This window comes from Pteropus vampyrus, unplaced genomic scaffold (genome assembly GCF_000151845.1).
Source record: "Pteropus vampyrus isolate Shadow unplaced genomic scaffold, Pvam_2.0 Scaffold16, whole genome shotgun sequence".
NCBI classification, from domain to species: domain Eukaryota; kingdom Metazoa; phylum Chordata; class Mammalia; order Chiroptera; family Pteropodidae; genus Pteropus; species Pteropus vampyrus.
Window position 1 is genome coordinate 160,511 of NW_011888797.1, and position 24,489 is coordinate 184,999.

At 43.9% G+C, this 24,489-nt stretch overlaps 2 protein-coding genes across 2 annotated transcripts in view; one reads left to right on the forward strand and one right to left on the reverse strand.

Moving 5' to 3' along the window:
- The window catches only part of APAF1 (apoptotic peptidase activating factor 1), a gene marked incomplete at its 5' end in the record, with an annotated part of 76,048 nt that extends 68,675 nt beyond the window's left edge, over window positions 1-7,373 (forward strand). Inside the window, one exon of the mRNA XM_023527445.1 lies at window positions 7,273-7,373. Within this exon, the coding sequence (XP_023383213.1) occupies window positions 7,273-7,373 (101 nt within the window). The remainder of the gene's footprint in view (window positions 1-7,272) is intronic.
- Window positions 7,374-13,810: 6,437 nt separating this feature from the next.
- The window catches only part of ANKS1B (ankyrin repeat and sterile alpha motif domain containing 1B), an 874,817-nt gene continuing 864,138 nt past the window's right edge, over window positions 13,811-24,489 (reverse strand). Inside the window, exons 26-27 of the mRNA XM_023527446.1 lie at window positions 18,002-18,169; window positions 13,811-14,330 (exon numbers count right to left, since the gene is read on the reverse strand). Coding sequence (XP_023383214.1) covers window positions 14,223-14,330; window positions 18,002-18,169 — 276 coding nt within the window. The 3' untranslated portion in view covers window positions 13,811-14,222. The remainder of the gene's footprint in view (window positions 14,331-18,001; window positions 18,170-24,489) is intronic.

Sequence of the window (24,489 nt, forward strand, 5' to 3'; positions counted from 1 at the left end):
AATTAGAGGGCAGTTTTTAGGTCTACGAGAGGATGTATGTTATGATCCCATTACAAGTTTGCATTAAAATAAAACACTGTTTACAAATGTTGCATTAACCTATTCCTTTTTGGGCACACCTTTATTTAGTCATTAGGGAATTGTGAGACTTACCACTGTTTGTCCTCCTTTAGTGTAGAGATAAACTCAGTCTGCTCTGAGGATGTTACTTGGAAGAGCGGCATTGCTGTTTTTGTGTTGGAAGCTGAGAATCTTGATCTGAATTAACTGGGAAAAACTTAGCTGCTCAGCTTTGACACTAAGCTTCTAGAGATCACATCATTTGATGTTCTGGGCCCTATCGAAGGCTGTTCCATAATCGTGGGTCTGGCTTATAACATGTAGTAGAGATCAGTGACCAGACTTCCAGAGTTCTGGGAGAACCTTGAAATAGAGCAGCAGAATAGATATCTGTACTGTAGAGTTTACGTCTTAAGGGTGAAATAATCTAGAGCTTATATATTCAGTCTGTATATTTAAGCGACAATCAGGCTTCTTTTCCCTCTGCTTTGGTGGCTGGCATGGTTAAACTGATTATAATATAGCCCAGCCTGCATCTACCCAGCATGTTAATGACACTATCCAATGCACAGAGCATATTAAAAGCAAAAAGGAGCAGCTTCTGTAGTCTCCAAGAAAATAGGCCTTTTGAGTCTGTTTACTTTAGAATCCAAGTTGTATAAATTGAGTGTCAGTCAGATAAAGTAGGTATCCAATAGCTAAAAAGCTCTTAACTTTCAAAATTAGTCCTATTTGTAAGTTAAAAAATAATATGATTTAGCTGTTTACCTGTGTTACGACACAGAGTATATGCTGTTAGAATGACGAGAAATCCACATTAATTCATACTCATGTGGAGAGAGGTGGATTTGAAGTATGGAATGCATGGTGATAAATGCAGGTTTGCCGTGACTTAGAGGAAGCAGAGTATAATGGTCAGGAGAGCGAGTCTTAGGGCAGAACACTTGAGTTCAAGGGCTGGCACTGCTACTCATTAGCTTTGTTAAGTTAATAATCTTATTAATTGCAAGATTATTTAACTTCTCTGTGCCTTGATTTTCTCATCTGCAAAATGGGTACATAATTTGTGCCTCATACGGTTGGGAGAGTGAAAGGAATTAATACATGTAAAGCATTTGTCTGTAGTGGCACATAGTGTACCCTGAGTGTAAATGTTAGCTGCTATATTTTAAAAATCCATTTTATTTCTTAGAGCAGTTTTAGGTTCACAGTAAAATTGAGCAGAAAGTACAGAGTTCATATACACTCCCACATGTACACAGCCTCCCCCGCCATCAGCATCCCTCACCAGAGCGGTACATTTGTTACACTTGATGAAGGTTCATTGACACATCATCATCACCCAAAGTCCATAGTTTGCATCAGAGTTCACTCTTTGCGTTGTTCATTCTGTGAATTTTGACAAATATATAATGACATGTGTCCACCATTGTAGTATCATACGGAACTGTTTCACTTCCCTAAAAAGCCCGTGTCTTAGCTACCACTTTAATATTATTGTTTTTTAGTCCGTTTTCAAATTGGTGGCTGGTGTAGTATTTCCAAGTAGAGCGGTCTGTTTTAACAGAGGGAAAATAGTGGGAGCATTAGATTAGGAAGCCGGAAACTGTTCCACCCTTGTCACTTGTTAGCAGTGTCACCTTGGGTGACAAGGCCTTTCATCTATCGAACCCTGGTTTCCTTATTTGTAAGATGAGGCAGTTGGACCAGTTGCTCTCTTAAGGGCCTTACTACTTCTATGATTTGTCCTGAAAACTGAGTTTTCTCTCAAGTAGGTAGAACATGTCCTCTGTAGTCTTAATTACATCGCTATTTTACAAGACAAAGTTGTCAGTTCTGGAAGATTTCAAGTTCGTACATGTCACTTCAGTGAGGTTTACTGAGTCCATGGGGTGTACTTTCACCAGTTATGACTGATAGCGAATATGAATAATTGACGCAATCATACGTGCAAGGCAGAGTGCTAGGCACTTCCCAGGTGCAAAAGTGAGTGACACCGTTATCTTGGTATTTTACAGATTTTACAGATTTTACCATTATTATGTTCATAAAATGCAGAATCATGATACACCTGAACCTTTTCAGAAGGTATTCATTTATATTCGCTTTTGGCCTCATTTTAACTGTAAGATATATAGGTAGCTTTATGATCTCCATTTGGCAAATGAATTAAATATTGTTATAATTTCAGTAATTGGGAGGAGAAAGGAAGGACTTAGAGCACTTGCTACATTTGAAATGTTCAATATTTAGCAGATAAATATTTAGGGTATTTTAGAAAGAAACTTGGTCATGGGTGCTTGAATTACTCCTGCTGAATGGGGAAGATCCAGGAGCAAGGACATTCTGTCCTTTAACCCAGGGATCTCCAGCCTCCAGGCTGTGGATCAGTACTGGTTCCTGGTCTGTTAGGAACCAGGCCGCACAGCAGGAGTGAGTGGCAGTCGAGGGAGTGAAGCTTCATCTGTATTTGCAGCCGCTCCCCAGCACTAGCATCACTGCCTCAGCTCCACCTCAGATCATCAGGCATTAGATTCTCATAGGAGCACTGGTCCCTGGTGCCAAAAAGGTTGGGGACCGTTGCTGTAGCCCATATTACGAATAGTCTCGGTGTCTGCCACAGTACCAGTTTGTGTCTACAAAAGGGAATTTTTAGAGAAGGAAGGGCATTCTTCTGTCCATTCCACTGAGAAAGACATGCAGACAGGACAGTTCAGTCCAGCCTTGGCCATGATGGACGTCATGTAGCCTTGTGTCTGCAGCTCTCAGTAGGCTGCACTTTTCTCCAGAACCCCTTAAGTGGAGTTAGGTAAGGGGTAACTGAGAGGTAGTCACCAGGGTTAATCAGGAAAGGCTGACCAGGTTGTTAATACTATATTCAGCATTAAACCTTAGACTTCTTTCCTGCTGTTTGGAAGTAAAGAGAAGATAGGACGAAGGATCTAGCTGGCACTGCAGGTTGTCACACAGTGTAATGATCAATCTAATGAGAAATTTATTTTTCTCTGAACAGTGGTGGAATGTTGTCACTGGGGAATGCTCACAGACCTTCTACACAAATGGAACCAACCTTAAGAAAATACATGTGTCCCCTGACTTCAAAACATATGTGACTGTTGATAATCTTGGTATTTTATATATTTTACGGATTTTAGAGTAAAATAGTTAAGCATGAATGTAAGTCAAACTCTTTTTAATTTTGAATTGGAAAAAAAAAAATGTAATGAGCCCTGTACTTCATCTTTTTATAAAGCTGTGAATTGTTTTGCAATATTGCATTCTTTACAGAAGTGTTTGTGGTTGGATGAATAACTAATGTAGCTTTTTCCCAAATGAACACACCTTTAATCTTGTTTTTCATAATCATCATCGTTATTGTTAACAGTTTGTACTTAAGATGCAAATGAAAATGTAAATACATACCTTGTTATACTGTTGGTAAAATTCTCTCTTGATACGTTCAAATTGGTTGACATGATTAATGAGAATAATTCAAAGGAAATATGTATTTAATGCTGTCAATATATGGGCTGTGCCTTCAGAGTAGCAGTGTGGCCTGCTGTCTGAGCCACACTTACCCCAAGAGGGTATAATTCTCTCAAATACAATCTTGGAGCTCGTTTGCACCCTTAGATTTACTTTTAAAGTATTGTGTCTATGTGCACATTTTGCATCATTTCCTTTAATTTTCTAGGTCAGTCAGTCTTGATTTTCAAAAGTTCTTACTGTGAAGCAAAAATTATGTGTGTTATGTAGATTTTCTTGGCCTACCCTTTCCTCGGTAGCCGATGGCAGCCCTGTGCTATAACTGGACCCGCATTGTCAGTCTCTTATTGGGCACTATCCTGCTCTCTGGTTTTTTTACATACCAGATTTTTTACTTGACTGAACTTGACCTTTCTTAATCTTCACTTTTTTCTTTTTTTTTTAAAGCAATTTGTCACAGTTAGATGTTAGTAAATCAAATTATTTGAGGAGCCACTTTTAATAATAAGTTTTAACAACAGAATTTTTCTAAGAAAAATAAAATAATAATAAAATCAGTTCCTTCTAATTCCATTTACTTTTAGATACATGGCATTGTCAATGCTATTTTAGTGAATTTCAAGAGAATTCTCTGTTGTTTTCTCCACAGTATCAGAAGTCATCATGATTCTGGAAGATGTCACCTTTAACCCTCCAACCAATCTGTCTCCCTTCCTTTTATCTCTTTTTCCCTTCCTCCCTCCAAGGTCAGTCAGAAAAGATAACTTTTGACAGGAAAAAGCATATCAATATCAATAACTAGCTTTTTTGACCTTCTCATTAACAACCTTAATTACAGCTTAAATCTAAACATTTTTCCTGAAATGTTGAGGGAAATGATGATAAATTAATAACAGATGTGGTTCTCATATGAAAAAATAACCAAAATTCAAAAATTTTTGTTACCATAATAAGGACTAAATCAAAATGTTTTGTCCTTGTAGATGAGCATTTTTTAAGCATTTTCTCCTGCTTTGTTTTTGTATTGGAAATTGCATTTTGTATAGATTTTTTTTACATTGTATGTGTTTTATATGTTTTGAAAACTGTTACTTTTGTATTTATAAAATACTTTAAATGTTTTTTTGCCTCAGTTTTCATTTTAATACATGAATTAAAAATTTTATAAAATAAAATTTCTAAAATATTATAAAAAACATTTTCAGATTGTTTGACTCCTTGTTTGTTCTTTGTTGATTAGAAAACAAATGTGAAAGATTCTTCAAACTAAATCCATCAACTTTTCTATTAATACTTTATCACCTATGTGTAATTCAGTTCTAACAAAATTTTCTTTGTCTCCTCAGTTTGCTCTGATGATTGCTGCCTGGTATGGCTAGCATGGAGAAGATCCTATAAAGAGAATTCACTTATTTATTCTTTTATTCAGTTAATATTTATTGAGATCTACCATGTCCCTAGCATTTTTGTAGGTATTGGGGATATAGCAGTGAGCAAAACAGAGTCCTTCTCCTATTGCAGTTGGGGGCCAGGGAGAAGCAGACAAAAAGGAAATAAGTAAACTCTATAGTGTATTCATTGGTATGTGTAAATGGGGAGGGAGACGGTTACGGTTTTAGATAGAATTGCTCATTGAGAAGATGACGCTTGAGTAAAGACCTGTAAGGTGAGGGAGTGGGTCAGGCAGGTATCTAGGGAGCATTCCCAAGGGATAGTACAGCAAGTGCAAAGACTCGAAAGTGCGATGGGTTGCTCTTTTCAGAACCGGCGAAGAGCTGGTGTGGCTAGAGAACACTGAGGGAGGGCTCCAGGAGCTAGTGGAAGGGTCTCAGTAGTAGAGCGATCTGACAGGCTTTAACTTGATCAGTCTGGCAGTGGGAACCAACTGAAAATCAACTGAAAGGGGGACAGGCAAGGGCAGGAGCAGGGAGACCAGTGAGAAGCTTTTGCAGTAATCTGGGCAAAATGAAGGTGTCCAGATTAGGGTGGCAGCAGTAGAGGTTGGAACAAGTTGGATTCTGGGTATATTTTGAAGATAAGCATTAATAGGATTTGCTGATGGATTGGATAAAGTTTGTGAGAGAGACGAGTCAAGAATGATACTAAGGTTTTGGCCTCTTTGGCTTAAGCAACCAGAAGAGTAGAGTTGCCATTAACTGAGGTGAAGACAATGAAAGGAGCAGGATTTGGGACATAGAAGGTTTGAGATGGCTGTTAGGCATCCAAGTGGGGATGTTGAGTAGGTGGTTGGATAAAAGAGTCTGTCCTTCATGAGAAAAATCTCTGATGGAGATAGAAACCTGAGAGTCATCAGTGAATCGATGGTATTTAAAACCACAGGACCAAATGAGGTCAGCAACGAAATGGATGTAGATAGATAAGACAGGAGGACTGAATCCTGGGCAGTCTGGAGGTTGGTGAGATGAGAGACCAGCACAGGGGATTGAGAAGGACCAGCAAAGACTCAAATTGCAAGATAGTATGGTCATTGTAGTAAGTGCAATGGGCATGGGTTCCTTCACTCAGTGTGATCTTGGGTAAAGTTCCTTTATTTGTTTGTTCTCTCAGCCACCTATCTATCTCCCATATGCCTTGAATATTACGTGCCAAACACCCTTTTAAGCAGCCGCTAAAGAATAAGTAAATACATTTTAGTTGTCGGGGTGATTGAGGACAAAGATAAAAAAGTAAGAAAATATCAGTAGTTGTCTTATCTGTGAAATGATTATCGGTCCCCACTAATCAGGGTTATTGTAAGGATTTAATAAGATAATGCTCATGAAGCACTTATCTCACTGTTTGGATCAAGAAAGTGCTCAGTGAACGTTGCTTGGTGTTATTTGGGTTCCATCATCTTCTGCCTGGCAATGGTCCTGCCCCTCTGCATGATTTTTCTAAAGTGCTCATCTTAGTCATATCGCTTCTTTTTAAACCCCTGGACCTGCTATGTGCTTTCTTGCATCTGTGGCTTTGTATACAGTGTTCTGCCTTCTATACCGCCCCTCTCCTGCCTGGTTTCCATTTCTCCTAGTCCTTCTTATCCTTCATATATTCTTTGAGACGACCCTTCTGCTGAAGTTCTGCCCTGCCCTCTCGTAGCACCCTCTTTTCTCTGACGTGGCTTTTATTGCCCTGCATTGTTAACTTATTGGAGTCTCTCATTAGATCAGAAGCTCCATGAAAGCCAGGTCTGTGTCTTTTACAGCAGAATCTAACGTAAGCCTGGCTTCGGTTTGAGCCTCAATAAATATTTGTGAATGATGGGAAGAAACCCCCGTATGCCCACGTGCCCATAGCACATTCTGTGTTCTCCCTGTGCGCTAGGATATCATGAGGCCGTGACTGGCATTTTCGTTATCTTTCTGTTTCAGTTTGGCATTTTATTGTGAAGCATCATTAGGGAAAAGTAAAACTTAGGTAGAAAAGATTTACTTACAAATTACATGAAATGAATAAACATATCCCTGGAGTGTTTAAGTTGGCAAGTATGGCGATCTGTTCCTCAATAAATGTTTTATGTTATCATAATTTACTTATTGACCTTTAGAGAAGGAGACAATGACTTTCTAATGATTCTTAGTCTCTGAAGATTGTCACTTGAATAGATTTCCTTGCCCATACCTCCTCCCTTTAAGACTACACATATACTATACAGTTATTAAAATGCCTGGATTAGGAAATCAGCTGCTGTGGGGCTATGAGTTTAACCGCAGAATTGTTGTGTAGTTGTGAATATTCACGTGGAAGGGACAGAAGAATTTGTGTCAAACCTGGGACTCATCAGAGACCAGCCTTTGAAGTCATTCGGGATCAACAGCGACTTCTGAATCAGACGATGTTGTGAGGAGACCAAAAGTTGGGAAATTTTCATTTCAATTATGATTCAGGAAAATGGGTTGTTGGTATTCATCATAAATTCGTTTATGAGGTCAGGCCCTCAGAACTGGGAATACTGCTTATCACACAGAAGTGAAGAGGAAAATCTGCCTCTGTGATTTCCCATCACCCAGGGCTAGAGTAAGTAACTAGAGGGAGCGTTCCAGGCCTGAGCATTTGTGCCTGGTGGTTTGAGCAACTGATCAAATCGTAAAACATGCAGCAGGTGAGTGAGGACATGAAGACGCCTGCGTAGGAACAAGGTGGCTGTTCTGAGGAGCTGGAGCGAACATTCAATTCATCCATTCAGATCTTCATTACTATCCCGCTCGAGGTACTGCCCAGCCCTTTATCTTCACAGAGAGGCAGAACTACATGCCAGGCAGTTAAATCAGTGACAAAGCCGGGGCCAGAATCCAAATCTGATTTTATTGTCTTTATAGAAAGACCACACGCACTGGGCTACAAGTTGAGTATCAGATGCAATTGGAAGTGGAGTCTTCTTGGTTTCAGGGCAGGTGAACAGCAATCTAGAGGGTCACAGCATGGGTTTCAGCAGCTGGAGAAGCCGGTGGGATCTGTGTTTCGCATTTCTGATTTATCTTTAGTTAGCAGGGATTCTAAACCCTTCACCTTGGATTTCTTTGCGCCACTCTGTCAAGTAACTTTTTGGGACATAAATCCTTTTTGGGAGGAAGGAAAGGAGAGCTACTATTTTTTATGGGTCTTTTATGTGCCAGGCCCTGTGCTAGGTACTTTCCATACACTTAATTTTAACTCCCTGTTTAGGAGTGGCCAATGAGATGTAAGCAGACATTGTAGGCCGAAGCTTCAAGAGAAGCTCCTAATAGTTTCCTTTACTCAGTTGAGAAGAGGAGCCCTTTGGTCCTGACTCTCCTTTTTCCTGCCTGGAATGTGTATGTGCTGGATGATGCTCCAGCAGCCATTTTGTGGTCATCAGGTGATCTTGCAGATGGATGCTACATGCTAAGGATGGCAGAGTAAAAATATAGAAGGAGCTTGGGATTTTAATGACAACTATGGAGGTATAATTCCAGCCCAGTAGTATCTCTGAAGTTCATGTTACATTAGAAAAAATTCAACCCCTCCCTGTTTAAGAGATAGTTATTTCTGTTTTTTGCTTTTAGCCTCTGAATTCAGTTCCTGATACTCCCACAAACTGACCTGGTGTGTAAGATTAGTTCAACAAATGTCAGTTACTGTGCGTCCCTGCCTCTTCCATCCCCTCACCCCAGCCATAGACACTGTCCCTCCTCTGATAAGTAATTGGACATCTAGCTGTGAGGCTATTGAGACTGCGGAATCTCAGAAAGTCTCAAGTGACGCATGGACCACACCTAGCCCACAGATGAGCTTTGTTTGGTCCACACTAATTTTTTAAAAACTGAATTTGTTGGCAGCATTTGAAAATCTGGTGATTTTGCAAAAAAAAAATCCTGATTTCTTAGAAAATCTATTGACCCAAGGTCTTCCTTTCTGCTCAGTCACAATCAGCTGGAACTGAGTAAGTATCAGCTGCCCTTTGAGGTAAGACAGGTGTTCTGTGGATCATCACAGCTCTCCCTTCACTCATGTGGCCCCAAGGGCATCTGAGTTTGCACCCTTCCCCCACCCCCAACCCCCAGAGCCCAGAAATGGCCTGCTACAATGGAATTACTGAATCTCTCCTGTCTCAACACTTAGTACATGTTTGTTTGTTTGTTTTTTCCTCAGAAAACTGAGCATGCAGGTTTGAGAAGCAGGGAGAAAGCAGGTTCTCAAATGTCAGAAAACAGCTGAGGTTGCTTCTTACGTGGAGGCGTCTTGACTTCCCTCCTCACGTGTCTTATTGACAAGAGGTGGTGAGAGAGAGAGAGAGAGAGAGAGAGAGAGAGAGAGAGAGAGAGAGAGAGAGAGGCTGGCTCCCTGGGGAGCAGCTGTTGGGATGCTTGATTGAGTCACTGAAATATCCAGAGGACAATTAAATTGAGTACTGAATATGGATTGCTTTGAACGGCTTTTATTATCATGTTGCAAGCTGACTTTGGCTGTAAAAGTGGCTCTCTCTTAGCTTGCTCTTACTGTGCACTGAAACCTAATTTAGACGTTTCCTAAATGGCAGGTCTTGGAAGATGCACATTTAGCCTCACTGTGTTCATGAAGTCCATTATGCGACCCATGTGCTCCTTGGCTGCCTGAACCAAGCAATGACCCCTGAGAAAAACTCAGCTGCCACCTTTAGCTGGGGTGACCCCACTGAAAACATTACATGGAGACTCTCTATTTCAGTCTGATGCATGTGTAAATCTTTGCATCACCGGCCGTTGACTACTTTTGGAAAGTTAAATGCCTGTGCAGCTTTTACTAACATAGAGCTCTGGGGTTTTGGAGAGAAAAACAAAAACGATGTTGGCGATAATTTGTAGCTATGATTCTCCGAGTTACACACAGAGCGTGATCATCTTTGGGTGGGAAGGATCATCTTTGCCTAAGTAACTCTAGATAAAATGGTGCCATACTGAGCACAGAGTGAGTTCTCAGCACATTGCCTTGAGATGAAGACAGGAAACAGTTAAGTAGAACTGGCACTCCCCAAGTCAGCACCAAAGTCTTAAGACTAATTAATTACATCCGGAAAAATAAGTTCTGGTTCTTGGGTACTTAGGGAATCTCACAGTGTGCCGGAAGGTGATTGGGCAACACGCTAAGGAAATTCTCTGCCTGCTCGGAACTGGTTTCTGTGGGAAGCAGGACTGTGTTGCTGGGGCAGGCAGATGCCTGGGTCCGTTTGTATGTTTGCACAGATAGCAGTAAATGGGTGTGGTGTTGGCTGGTTGTGGGGGAGACTGGAATAGAGTATGGGGTAGCACGAGGGAGCCTTGTTGTAGCTGGACTCTGCTGGCCTGTGTTGGCAGGTTACCCAATTTTATCTTAAGGACATGTTTATAACTGTATAAAAAGAGAACTAAAAAACTTACTGTCTTAAAGAAAATGCTTTATTCCATATAGACTTGTGAACATGGTCATAATATTCCAATTCTGTGGAAGAACTCTGGAAGCTAGCCCACTTATCAAATTTTCATTTCTTTTTAGAAATAGCTTAGAAACAATGTTACTTGGTCCAAGTGTGAATTTTTATTGATTTTTGAGAACTGGGCCTTGTATTCTTTATCTAAATCTTTCTTCTGCCCCATCATATCCAGCCATTATGTGTACCAGCAATATTGCCAAGTATTCCAGCAGAAAATCTGATATGCCTTGAGAAAAATCACTTCCATGACTTATTAATGAACTGACTAAGCGTAATTTTCATAGGGTTCATCTGCCCAAATTTATCATAAAATATAATTTAAGAAGAAAAAAATTAATGGAGTGATTGAAGGCTTTTTGGAATATTAACATTCAAGGATTCCCCACCCTCGTGGATATTGCAATTACCAATCTGACAGATTTACCCACGAAAATTAGCTGCAAATCCCTTCTTCAATATGTGGGCTGGTTCTCTTCTGTTTGCCTCCCAGATCTGCTCCTCCTGCTTCCCTGCCCTGATTGGTGACTGGAGGCTGCCCTGCGTAGACTGTACGGGTGGGCTCCTTACCCTCTGGCTTCCGTGGGTTCATGCAGGATGGGGCAATGCAGGATGGAAAGCGGAGCGTGAGATCAGGGTATTTGGATCCCTGGCTTCCTCACTGAGAGCCCCTGCACCTGGCCACGTCCTCCAACCTGTCTGGCAGCTCCCTGCAGGCAGCCTTCTCCTTTTCCATTAGACTCAGGCCATCACTAGCCCAGGGATACTACTCCACTCCTCTAGTTCTCTACCTACTGCCAACACCTATGTAAGTATTTTACTTACTAAACTCTTAAATTATCCTAATCGGAGTGTGCTATCTGCTTTGTGCTGGGACCATAACTGATACACACAAGCATTTGGTCCACAGAGATAACAAATAAGAGGACTGCTGACCTTCTGGTAGTTAGCAAAGATTAAAAGAGGCCAAAGCATTACCAGCCCAAACCTTCCTTCGGGAAACCTGCACTTCCGCCTCTGGGAATGTCACCTCATCTCAGCCTGGTTTTAGCTCTTTGGGGTTCAAAGTCTTGGGCCTCTGTATGTCAGGTTGGATGCACCCCAAGTATGCTTTGGTGTGTGTCTGGGAGAGTAACAACAGACTTGGATCTGGCAGCAGGGAGATCTTCTGAAAGTCACAGGATATGGATGTGAATCGTTGATCTTCCCAGTATGTTTCTAACATGGCCTTGTTATCACTCAGCTCACAGCTGGCACATGTGTTTTATGAAAAATGAAAGCATTGATGGATTTTGTTATGGACTGTTTGTATCCCTTCGAAATTCTAAATCTCTAATGCGATGGTACTTGGAGATGGGCCTTTGAGAGATAATTAGGGTTAGATGGGGGTCACGAGGGTGGGGCCCTCAGATGGCATTAGTGCCCTTATTAGAAGAGACATCAGAGAGCTGGCTGCTCCCTCACCCTTCACTTGTACACACACACAAAGAGGTCATGTGAGCACACAGCAAGATGACAGCTGCCTATAAGCCAAGAGAAAAGGCTTTAGAATGAAACGCACTTTGCTAGCACCTTGATCTTGGACTTACCAGCCAACAAAACCGTGAGAAATAAATTTGATGTTTAATCCTCCCAGTCTATGGGAGACTGAGCTAAGACAAACATGCAGATTTTTCCCCCCAAACTGCCATCTATGTTGTCCTGTGAAAGTGGTCCAATTTGGTGGTCCTTCTTCTTTTAGAAATTTGTTCTGGCAGTTCCTCCTTACAGCCCACTTTAATATTTCAACAAAGATAATGGGGGCTTTCTGGCTGACATTCAAGCTTTAAAAGCCATTGTATCTTTCTCAGACTGGTTGAACATGGAAATGAGCAAATTTTCTCAATAATTTTGCCAACTAAAAGATCCCTTGAGCTATGAATGATGAGAAGGCCGATTCTTTGGTTCTGTTCCCATATGGAGGCAGGAAGGTGCTCACAGAACAATGCCAAGCACCAGCGGCTGTACAATATCCTTTTTATTTTGTGTGCTTTTTTTTTTTATAGGATATAAATAATGACAAAAATTACAAAATTTATAACTGGAAGCCCAAGCATATTTACACATATGTTTCTGTTTTAGCAAAGCAACTCTTTACTTTGCTCCTATACAATTTCCTTTTGGTACCATATATGTGTTATTTTACTCTTCATTTACTACATACATATCAACAGTGAATAGGCAAAATATATACAAGGAACTGCTCAGTTCAAGTAATTTAATATTGTATTAAAATTCTTCAACACTGAACTAAAACCATATACATTTGTCAGTTTGAAATAAAATTTAGTTATCCTCTCAAACTCACCAACTGATGAATATAACTGATAATCTCAGGTTTAAAATAATATTGGTTAATAAAAAAAAACAACATTCAGACAATCCCACGATTTATCAATATAGCTATAATGAACTTCAAAATGATTCACAATATGATTGGTTAGAACAATATACATTAAAATGTTATTTTTTTCTATAATGATATTGGTACTGTTTATATAATTTGATTCTACATAAATATACATTATGGTATTTATCATACAAATACTCCACAGAGACATTAAAAAAATTAAAATGCCTTAAAGAAATGTAAGTAAATTTTATTTAATCAAATAGTAAGCAAACATTTATTTTTTTTGTTTCAAGAAAAGAGTTTTATTACTTTGGAATCTCTTTTTTTTTTTTTTGTATTTATTTTTTCTAGAAAAAAAATTTTTGCAACAGGATTTTATTAACATCTTTCTCAAACAAGGTTTCCATGACAGAAATCTTGACAGCAGGAGCCCTAGATTTTTTTTTAACGTGTTCTTTAAAACGCTGTGAAGATTTAAAAAACAATCTTTGCAGACTGATGGCTGCGTCAGTGCTCTGGGTTGGACGCCAGTCTGCCTGCCTGGACCTCCTGCTCTGGTGAGTGTCATTGGTACTTTGCCTCGCCCAAGTCAGTTCTCTTGGTAGTAGCAGTAGAAATTTAGTTATTTGAAAGGAAACCAGAAACATCCCTCACAACGAACCTAGTTTTCTTATCAATGCATTAATGAAACATTCTTTTAGTAAAAATATTTAATAACAAGACACATTTTTCTGTGCATAATAAATTCCTCTGTTTTAAATCATTCGTAAATTTTGAATCAGTCCACAGATGTAAAGGTTTTCTTTGTCTGACAGAGTTGATTACATATAAAATCCACAAATATAGAAATTGGGTAACAGGATTTCCTGGCAACCACGGCGGTGGTTTCTGTCCTGTTGTAGGAAATGATACTCAGTGATGTAATGATTTTACAGATGTTTTATGGGGGTTGTTCTGTTCTGATTCTACCTTTAAAACTGCTGACAGTGAAAAACCCAAGATTTTGATACATTTAGGCAGTATTAGAGATCCCCTGTACTTTTTTTTTTTTTTAAGGTGTTATCCCCAACTACAGTGAAGCAAGTGTTGGGGCCGAGTTGTTAGAAATACCTTGGGTGGTGGCAGGGAGGGGAGTCGGGAGTCAGCGAAAATCTCAGCTCGTGCCTCTCAGGGGTTACGGCTGGAGAGTCTTGGTTGCACTTTCTGTCTCTGGTGCAGAAAGAACGTCCCCAGGAATGGCCAGCGGCCTTTCGCCTGTGACAAGGCCACACAAACAGAGCAGTCTTCCTCCTGGGCTGGGTGGAAACGGAGGCGGGAAGGGAAACCTGCTCCGGACTGCTCGGCGTGCAAGGCACCGCGAGGATGGGAGGACGGCGAGGATCAGAAGATCGTGGTCTCATACTTGGTATTAATTCCCCTCTTGGCTTCCTGTCCCGGCTCCACAATCCACGGCAGATTGGCCAGAGTCTTTTGCTCAGATGGGTCAATCTGCTTTAAAAGAGAAAGGCTGATGCCTGTTATGTGGTACCTGTATTAGGGTGCAAGCATGCTTCCTAACACTACCTGGAGACCAACACTCTGCCTGGTAGGACTTCAGGGATGTTGGCTGCAAGAATTGTTTTTTTTATTTTTATTTTTATTTTTATTTTTTTATCACATTTATTGCATGTGGACTGTGTGCAAGGCCCCGGAGACCGGACAGTGAATGAATCACAGCCCTTGCTCTTGGGTATACAGATGGGGAACGCACACAAAAACACTTCAATATGGAGTTGTGGGATAGGAGGGGGAAAGTAGGGTGCTCTGTGGGCACACAGGAAGGCTCTGACCCCACGTCAGGGAGCCAGGGGAGCTTCAAGTTATGCTACTCCCTGATTCTCAAGCCTCCAATGGTTTCCGTCACAGTCAGAATAAACAAAGTCTTCAAGGGGACCCGAGCTGGCCCTGCCTGCCTTTCTGTGCTCCAGCCACAACCACCTCCTTGTCACAGCCTGAATTCCAGGTCCACCCTCAGGGCCTCTGTTCTCACCAGTGCCCTGCTGGATGCTCTTCCCCAGACACCTGCATGCTTTATGCCCTAATGTCACTCAGGGTGTGGCTCAAACATCACCTCCTCACCTGTGTGCCCATACAAAATACCACCCAGCTTTCCTGCTCTCCTCCTATTATTCTTTACAATCCTCACGGCACACGCATATGCCACATATCATATTTGTTTATTTGTTCATCCTCCACCACAATGTATGCTCATGAAGGCGGGGTTCTGTCTGTTCTGTTCACTACTATTTCGCCTGAACTCAGAAAAGCTCCCAGTAAATAGGAGGCACATGGTAAATACTTGTTGAATAGATATTATTAAAAGAATGAGGTAATATCTCAACAGAGAGCTGGAGGACAAGCAAGAGTTTGCCTAGTGAAGGCAAGAAGATGGGGAACAGCATGTCCAAAGTCCTCAAGAGAAGGGAAAGTGGCTGTTTGGGGACCTGCAGTCAGTTCGCAGAGGGGGAGACAGGAGGGGAGACAACTGAAGGTGAAGAGGTGAGCAGGGCCAGGTCAGGCTGAGCCTTGAACCAAACCAAGCTGATCTATATAACACGGTGAAAACCATTTCAGCCCCTGTGCATACGAACAGGTCATTCCAGGTAAGGCTGGAGCCGCGAGCTCTCAGGAGGGGCCTGGGGCGAGCTCTTCACCAAACCGCTGCTTCGTCCTTTGATGTTTGCACATCTGCCCCTGGCCCCGCCCCCTGCGCTGCTCGGGGACGCGGGGCAAGGTGGCTGCAGGATGGCCTCTCCCATTTCTCTTCCGCAGAGAGCCCTGGAGCCGCCTTCCAACGTGATTTGGTTGTTTCTCCAGAAGGCTGTGGAGAGGGCTTCACCTGTTCTTAGGAACCATGGAATATCTCTGAGCAATAAACAACCAGGGTCGAGGGAAATGGGATGTGGACGCCGGTTGATGGGGATGGGCTTTTGAGGCGGTTAAAGCACGTCAGCATTATTTGCTGCATATTTTCACATTTCTCAGCGAAGGCTTCTGCAGCCTGCATGGCACCCAACCCTTAGTGCTCTTCTGGCAAAAGTCTATGGGGACCAGGGTGACATCGGATGGAGGCACTTGCCATGAAAAGGTTTATCCAGCTCGCGTGAGAATGAATATAGTAATCTTAGAGAAATCGCAAAAGTATTCTGAAAATTCCTGGGCACTTAATTTACATTTTGTGGGTAAAGGCAGACGATAAACAAATCCCCATTAATAAATGCTACACAGAATTCAAAGTGAGTGAGATGCTTGAGTGTGACTAGGCGTCTGCCTCAGATGGGGTGGTCCAGAAGAAGCCTTGTCATGTACCTGAGACCTGAATGATAAGCTGGAACCCTCTGTGCAGAAATCACGGTGCCAGGTGAAGGGGATGGGTGGCACAAAGGCCTCAGGTAGGAGTGAGCTTTGTCTGTTCCAGGAACAGGAAGGCCTGGGTGTCAGAGGAGCGGGGTGGGAAATTAGGTTTCAGGTGCTTGGGGCAGTGGTGCCATGACTGATCTGTTTGGAGAAGATGCCCAGGTGCTGTGTGGAGGAAGGGAGTCTGTTAGGAGGTGTACTACCGCAGTGGTGGAAGCTGGGATGACAAGAGTGACAGGAAGTGGAGAGGCGTGGACAGATCCGAGATATTAGGGGTTGAGTGGATGGAATCCGCTCATGGGTCAGATACAGGGTTGAGGGAAGACAGGAATCAAGAATGACTTCTAGAATTATAGCCTGAACAACATGGTGAATGGTTATGTCTTTACTGAGAGAGAGAGAGAGAGGGCGGGAGAGAGAGAGAGAGAGAGAGAGAGAAAGAGAGATAGAGAGAGAGAAAGAGAGATAGAGACAGCTTTGAGGGGAAAATCAAGAATTCTATTCTGGACATACTAAGTTTCAGACATCTGTTAAATAATCCCGAAGAAGAATTCGAACATGTAAGTCTAGAGTTCTGGGAGTGCGTCAGGACTGGGAACCAACGGAGCTGGTTAGGTGCTCAGGTGGGAAGCGGCATGGTGTCTGAAGGAAAGATTTTCAGGGGACGTGCAGTTGCTAGTGATGACCAGCGATGAGGGGTGACATACTTGGGTGTGAACAGCTGGGCTGGGGTGGAGGAAAGGTCCCGGGAGTGAGCCGGCAAGGAACAGAGAGGTCCCATGGATGCTGAAGTTGCCAGGAATGGTGACGGTAGAGGCCAAAGAGATGATTGTCAACAAGGAGCCACACGGTCACAAAGGAAGGTGCCTCTCTTAAAAATCCTACACCTCCCCCATGACCCTGGGGACAGGGGTTGGCTGGGAGGAGGAGAGAGTTACAGATGGAAGGATATGTGGGCCCAAAAGCTGCATCCGGGGGATGCCTGCCTGCCCCAAGTCCCAGCGGTTCTAGGATGCCACATGGCAGGCGGCCCGAGCTGAAACCAGACGGGAGGCTGGCTGGGAACGCTCCGGCTTTTGCGTATTGCTGCTACCAGAGGAGGCCGCTTTGAAGTCATGGAAGTTTGTTAAGACAGGATGTCTGCAGAGCTCGTGGGAGGAAATTCCTGGAGGAAGGCAGATGACGAAAAGGAGGGGCAGCACCTTGGGCTCAGTCACCACTCTGTAGGAAGCCTCGGCAGGCAGCTGGCAGGCAGCTGGGAGACGGCACAGCGGGGCCAGGCACCGGGGCCCCGGCTCTGGCCTTCCCACAGCCTGTGCATGCAGCTTTCTCTAGCTGGGCCCAGGGATGCCTTCCCATGAGCCTCTGCCAGACTCTCTACTGGCCGGGGGCTTGTGAGAAGCTTTGCCCTCTGGTGGGATGGCAGCCAAAGCCTCAGGGGGCATAGTCGGTCCCAAGCTGGGACCTTCAGAAAAGAGTCATCAAAGACAGTAGCAGTGCACAGTCCCCCTCACAGGGCTGCTACAGGTGACAGAGAAAGTGAAATGTTCTTGGGAGCCTCCAGGTAGAGGCAGAAGGTTCCCCATGCTTTTCAGGCACTGGGCTGAGAGGATGATGGACATGTGCTGGGAGGCGGCCAAAGACAAGAGCAGGAAGGGCAGGCCCTGGATTCTCACTGGCACCCACATCCCGCAGGGGCCCGGCGAGCAGCCCCTTTCCCGCCCGCTCACAGTTTTCAGAACCTCTGTGTCTTTTCTACTTACCACTGACTTGCGAATGCTAACGCGGGGCTTGGGGATGGGCTTGGAGGGTTTGTTTTCAAAGCTTTCTGGGAGTGTGGAGGAATGGCCCCCTTTTCTTGCTTGTAGTGCGAGCTGGTAAGCGACTTCAAATGCCTGTCCCAGTGTTAGGATGATTTCGTAGGCCAGGTTCTGCAAGAGGAACGAGAAAGCGTTGACTACGTACCCCGCAGATCGCAGAGTCCAGTGGCTGAGGGACCCTGTGGAAGCTGAACCAGTGAGGACCAGCGGATGTGGCAGTGAGTCAGGGGGAACCTGTGAAGAACAGGACACTCCAGGTCCAACTTAGGGTCTATACAAAGCATGAGTCACTGATGTGACATGCTTGTAGCCATATTAAGGAGCCGAATCCCCGTGGGGAGCAGGGCCCCCACTTCCTGGCCCAGGAGTCCACCCCATTCAGAGCCCCCCATGGGCAGCTGGTTTGCTTCCTGGGCCTTGGGAGGGAAGGGGTTACTCTGGGTCTGATGCTGAGTCCTGGGAGTCGTGCCTGTGAGAACAATCCCACACACTCCACGGGAGGTGTTCTTCAGAAGTTTGGGTCTTTTTACCTCAAACATCTGTGATTCAGTGAATATCTCTGAAACACAATCAAAATCTAATTTCGGCAGAGGGGAGAGGCATTAGTCATGCTGGTGTGGTGTCTCACAGTTACAGCAGCGAGCCTGCAAACAGAGCCAATTATCCATCTATTTCTTGAGGCGTTTGTTCTCCCTGTGGGTCCACTCCATATTTTATCATCAAATCAGCAAGAGACAGGAGATTCTGTTAGGCCTGAATGCCGTGCCAAGCAGCGCCTGGGAGAAAGGTTGTCTTCAGACCTTCAATCGCCCCCCTCGAGATGACTTCTAGCTTTCTTTTCTCCTCTCCAGATATGTACCTTCATTTCTGCCTTCTTTTCCAAGCAGAGCTCCACCCTGTCTTCTCTCACGGAGAAAACATGACACTGTCTGACCCCAAAGAGGTGGGGTCTTGACAACATCGCCTTCATTCAAGGTGGATGCCTACTGGTCACAGACAGCAGGCGAGATCTGTCCCAAGTTTTCATTCTGATGAATGTCACTAGAATGTCTGTTCGTAGTTTTTCAAAACTATGGAAAGAGCATTCTCACGCTGGCTGTCCACCTCTGCCCTCTCTCCCTGCCCCTCTCCACCCTGGTCAAGCACACGAAATAGCTTAAGCCCCATGATCCTGAGGCGAACTGTTTGGGACTGATCCCACTTGATGAAGACAGAGCAAAAGATGCAGGATAGGTTTCCGAGGACATGGGGGAGAGGCCCACAGGTTTCTGGACCAACCAGATTTCAGATCAATGACTGACTGACATGGTCTTAGACCCAAATGGGAAAATGCCTCTGAGCACGAGAGTCAGTTTGACAGAGGATGTGTCTTCTCCGCCTTCCAGCTACTTGTTGAGACATGATGGCCCCACAAGGCAGATGTATGTTCGCTGGAGACAATGAACCTCACACAGCCGAGCACTTCCTGCAATGAACACTGAGCTCATGTTTGCCTCCGAGGATGAGTCAGACTAGTAAGTGAGTAATGCACCAACAAATGATGGTGGAGGAGGGCTGGCAGACAGCTCTGGCCATCACTGAACAAAGAGGGCTGAGCCCTGCCACTGCCTACACTCAGCACTCACGTCATCGTCAGCTTTGCCTCCCAGGGCACGATGGGGCCCCTCTGGAAGGCGGACTGGGGCTCCTGGCTTCTGCAGTCTCCACATGAACTTGTGGGCTCTTGGTCATCATGACCGTGGAGACGGTTGACGTCCATCTGTCAGGAATATGTAGCAGATCTTTATGCTCTGAGTGGGCAACTGGACTAAGAAAAAGTTGACAGATTCAGTGATTCTACACTGTGCAGCTTTTAGATGCTGAAAAAGTGGAGCTTAATGAGTGTGAATTCCTTTATCATTAACCTAAAAACAAGTTCCTGAAAGTGAGACTTACTTAAAGCTCCAGTGTCTTAAAGTCAAAGATGCTCATTTAAGCAAGTGAGATTTTTCACATGACTATTATAAGAAGCCTAAAGGTTTTGAAAGGTACTGGGTTGAAAGCTCTGCCCCTTCATTTTTAATTAGTTCCTGGTGTTAGAAAACTGCTCAAATAAGACACAGAGACCAGAATGTGGGACTGAGGTTCCCTGCCAAGTGGCCTCTCCTAGTCTGGCTTGCGTTCTCCTTGAAGTCTTGCCTGCCATTTCATTTTAAAATGCTTTGCAGAGTTCTTCTTTTATGATTACGTGTAGTAAGGAGTTGGACATTGTTACCTTCCTTATACTTTGTCACTTCAATATTTGAGGTATCGATTCTAGATGTCAGGGAGAGCCCGTGGGCGTAAGACACACATCAGCTGATGGGGTTTCTGCACCTGAGTGCTGTGCTACCAACACACCAGGGCCCCGAGGGGCACAGACACTTGTCAGAGGACACATGTTTAAACAGGGCAGGATGGTTCTTTTCTTCTGCCTCTCCTTAGTCACAGCCCAACTATTTAAAATGGGAGGAGAGTTGTTATTGTGGGAGCAGGAGACTCTACTGGGACAAGGCCAAAGATAACACTGCAATATCAGAGAGGCTTAAGTGACAAGCCCTTGCTTCCTTCCTTGAGCCAGGCTTGCTGACCCCAGCGATGCTGGCTGGCATTGAATAGCCAGTGATGCCTCTCAAAAAACCCGAAAGCCTAACTCGTCTCTACTTTCAATATATTATACTTGTGCTGTGGGGAGGCTAGTGTTTGAAACTGCCTGACATACTGCAGGAGATGCTTGCTGAATGAATGAAAAGCCAAGTGACAAACTGGAGTAATACTACTAAGTTATTACTATAGGTAGCACACCTGCTATAAAGTGAAGACTCGATAGGTGTTAGGCCTTGTGCCAAGCACTAAATGTATCTCATTTAAGTCTTACCATAACCATTTGCAGTAGAAGATCATTATCCTCACTTTATAGATAAGGAAATTGAGGCTCAGAGAGGTTAAGTAACTTGCCTGACATCACAGAGCTAGAAAGTTACCAAGCTGAAATATGAACCAATATTTGTGACTCAGGACTCCTGTTCTCAACTCTATCTGTATGTGGTAGCTCCAGGATGGCTGCCGTCAATTCACCCCTCCCTATGCTGTGTTCCCTGTTGACCCCCTTGAATCAGGATTGGTTTTAATGACGTTCTCGATAGTAGAACGTAACAGAAATGACATGCTGGGATTTCTACGATTAGATTGCAAGGAGTCTTGCAGCTTCCACCTGGGTCTCCTGTACTACACTTATTGCGAGGGGAACCAGCCATGTGTAAAAAGTGTGACCACCCTGAGATGACTGTGCTACGAGGATGTCCGAGCTGGCCACGGGGAGAAGCTGCCTGGAGAGAAAATGCATTTGCAGCCACCCTCCAGCTCAGGCTCCAGTTATGGAGTGAAGGAGTCATCCTTGACATTCGAGCTCCAGGAGATGCCACATGGAGAGGACCCAAGGCTCAGACAGATGGCCCCAGCCCAGCTGTCCCAGCATCTGCAGTGATCTGAGCACCCCCCAGCAGAGGCCCTGGATAGTGTTGAGCAAAGAAGAACAGAACTGCCGTGTTCTGCCCAAATTCCAGTCTCAGAATCGTAAATACACTAAAATGGGTGTTGTTTTATGCCATCAAGTTTTGGGGTGGTATATTAGGCAGCCACAGATAACTGGAGCGCTGTGCGATGCCAAAGAAGGCTGGCTGGACCCTCATTCAGGCAGCAGGAGGGAGAATCAGCCCCAGCACTGGGATGAACAGGATGTGGTGGCAGGAGGCCCATCCTGGGGCTACCACGCCAGCCTGGCCATGGAGACGTAGCTGATTCCTCGAGCCATCCTGGGCACAGGTCACTGTAAGCATTCAGGTCACACATGCCAGCCCAAACCACAGAGCTGGAGTGTCCTTTTAAGTCGGTATAACCGTGATCTCATGATCTTAACCCCGATTAGGCATAAATTTAAACTCACGGAGTTTTACCTCTATTATCTCACCTGTCTCAAATGCTCAAATGCTTCAACCCAGCATCTGTCTGTGACCTTGGAACCTTCTGCCTCTCCTCACTTATTGGAACACACCTGCCTTTCCAGCATGAGTCTCTTTTTAGAATCACATGTAAGGCAATTGGCCTTGAGTATTTCCTACCTCACATTGACCACCAATGAAAGAATGTGGCCTGTGTGCGTGCATGTGTGGGTGTTTGGTGCGGGTGTGGGAGAAGAGAAATACTGGGAAGAGCTCTCAGCCTCGGTTTTCTTAAATTAAACCAGGGATAATAGCATATGCAGTACACACCTCACTGGATTTTTTTTTTTTTGAGAATCACTCAGAATAACAGTTAACCCAATGACAGTACCAGTTAACATTTATTATTTACTATGCTCCACGCACCACGCCATATGCTCTACGTGACCTCTCATTTAATTCGGACCACTCTGTGCTGTGGGGCTATGAGTAGTCCTGTTTTGCAGGTGAGGTAATTAAGCTTAGAAAAGTTAACTAACTTGCTCACAAAGCCAGCACCTGGTGTTCTGATAGGCTGCCCTCTCGACCGCTACACCTTAAAACTGTACTTAATGTAAAAGACTTCTGTAAACTGTTAGGAAACCAAAAGCTTAAAAACATTAAATATGGAAGCTTCTGGGTGATTGATGCATCTTGGCTGGAGTGAGGATACCTAATGGTCATGCAATTTGCTTGAGACTTATGCCAGGACCGAAGGAGAGGCAGTCTCCAGGTGAAAGGTGTCCCTTGTGTCCCTTGACATGAAGTACCAACACTGGCATTATCACCCTGTGGAGGCCCCTTTGGTGGTGTGAGGATGATGTGAGGGATGCAGGCGACACTCGCTCTCCAGCAGATGCTCTTTAGGATGGAGTCAGGGAGTCCTAATTCAATGGGGACAACTGCCCAAGGGGCACATCATGATCTCTGAAGCCCTGCTCTCCCTGCCCCGCCCCCCAGAGATTTTAATATGTGGATTAAGAATTGCTACCTTAGAGGAAGCCGAGGAGTCATTCCATTTTAAGGATAGATCCTAATTGTAATCAGGGATGCAAAATTGTTTTTCTTATGCAAACTGCAGACAAGTGTAGGTAGCTTGTATTTACTGCGGGTCCCTTTAGGCAGCCAGGATCACAGGTGAATGTCAACAGCGATGTTTGCTGAACTATGCCCATGTGTCAGGGACTGAGGCCCTGGTGCCTGGCCCACGCCTGGCCTACAGTGAGTGCCCAGGAAGTGCTCACCGAATGATGTAGGGCAGGGGAGGTTCATGGAGAGACCAAGAGCTGTCCCCCACTGTCTTCTTGCATCCTAGTCACAGGTTGTACTCATCGTACTCATCACTTTGGTGTCAGGAAAACTGCCGCATGGACCGTGGGCAATCTGTCCCCTAGAAAAAGCCCTGACCACCCAGATAACTAATTTATATTAACTGGTGTTTCACTAGATTTTTTTTTTTTTTTTTTTTGCGCTGGAAACTCCTGGTTTGAAAATCTTTTTGGCTCAAGGGTTCAATGGCATGTTTGCGAGAATATTCATTATAGTGTTTAAAGTTTTCATTGATAGCAGACTAATTAATTACATAGATCCTTGCAGTGGAACACTAGGCAGCCATTTAAAATGAAAATTAAGTCGTTTAAAAAAAAAAACTAGTTAAAAGACTGCAAGTGAAAATATATGCATATATACAAACATAGATGACATCTGCCTATGTGCATAGAAAACAAGAATATTATATACTAAAATGTTACTAGTGGTTATCACTGGGTGTTGAGATCGTGGATGATTTTTTGTCTTTTCTGTACCTCTCTGTATGTTTTGGACTTTATTCAAATGAAGATGAATAATTTTATAATCATAAAAATAACGAGCTTTTCCATTTTGATAATTAAAAGCAAGAGAAAAATCTTCTAGCTCGAAATAATCTCATTCATTCTTTATCTGTCAGTTTGGAGTTCTGAGTGCCTCTTCATTCTTTGGCAGAGAAGGCTGGAAACTGTTTTCCAGGCAAAATCCAGGCCCTGTTTGCAGGTGTTACCATGGCTCACCTCCACGTCCCGGCAGGCTGGCCATCTACTTGGCCAAGAATTTGTTTAGGCTCCTCAGTTTTCACCTTGGATGTCAGTTCTAACATCTGCTCAGTTGAATTTTAGAACACCCAGCTTTTCTTTTATCCTGGAACCCCAATACCTTTACTCCAAGTACTAAGCAAAGAGTTGAACTTTCTACTGTGAAATTTCTCTTAAGCCAAGATGGCAAATGCTGTCTGTAGACATTAACTTAGGGACATGCAGTCAACCCATCACGTAGCTCTGCTAGGCTTGATTCCTGCACCAAGTCAGACCACCTGTGAACTTGAACCACATTCTATTTCCTCTCATAGGGATGATAAAGCAGTCATAGTGGCAACAACCGCATGACACTGCTCACCTC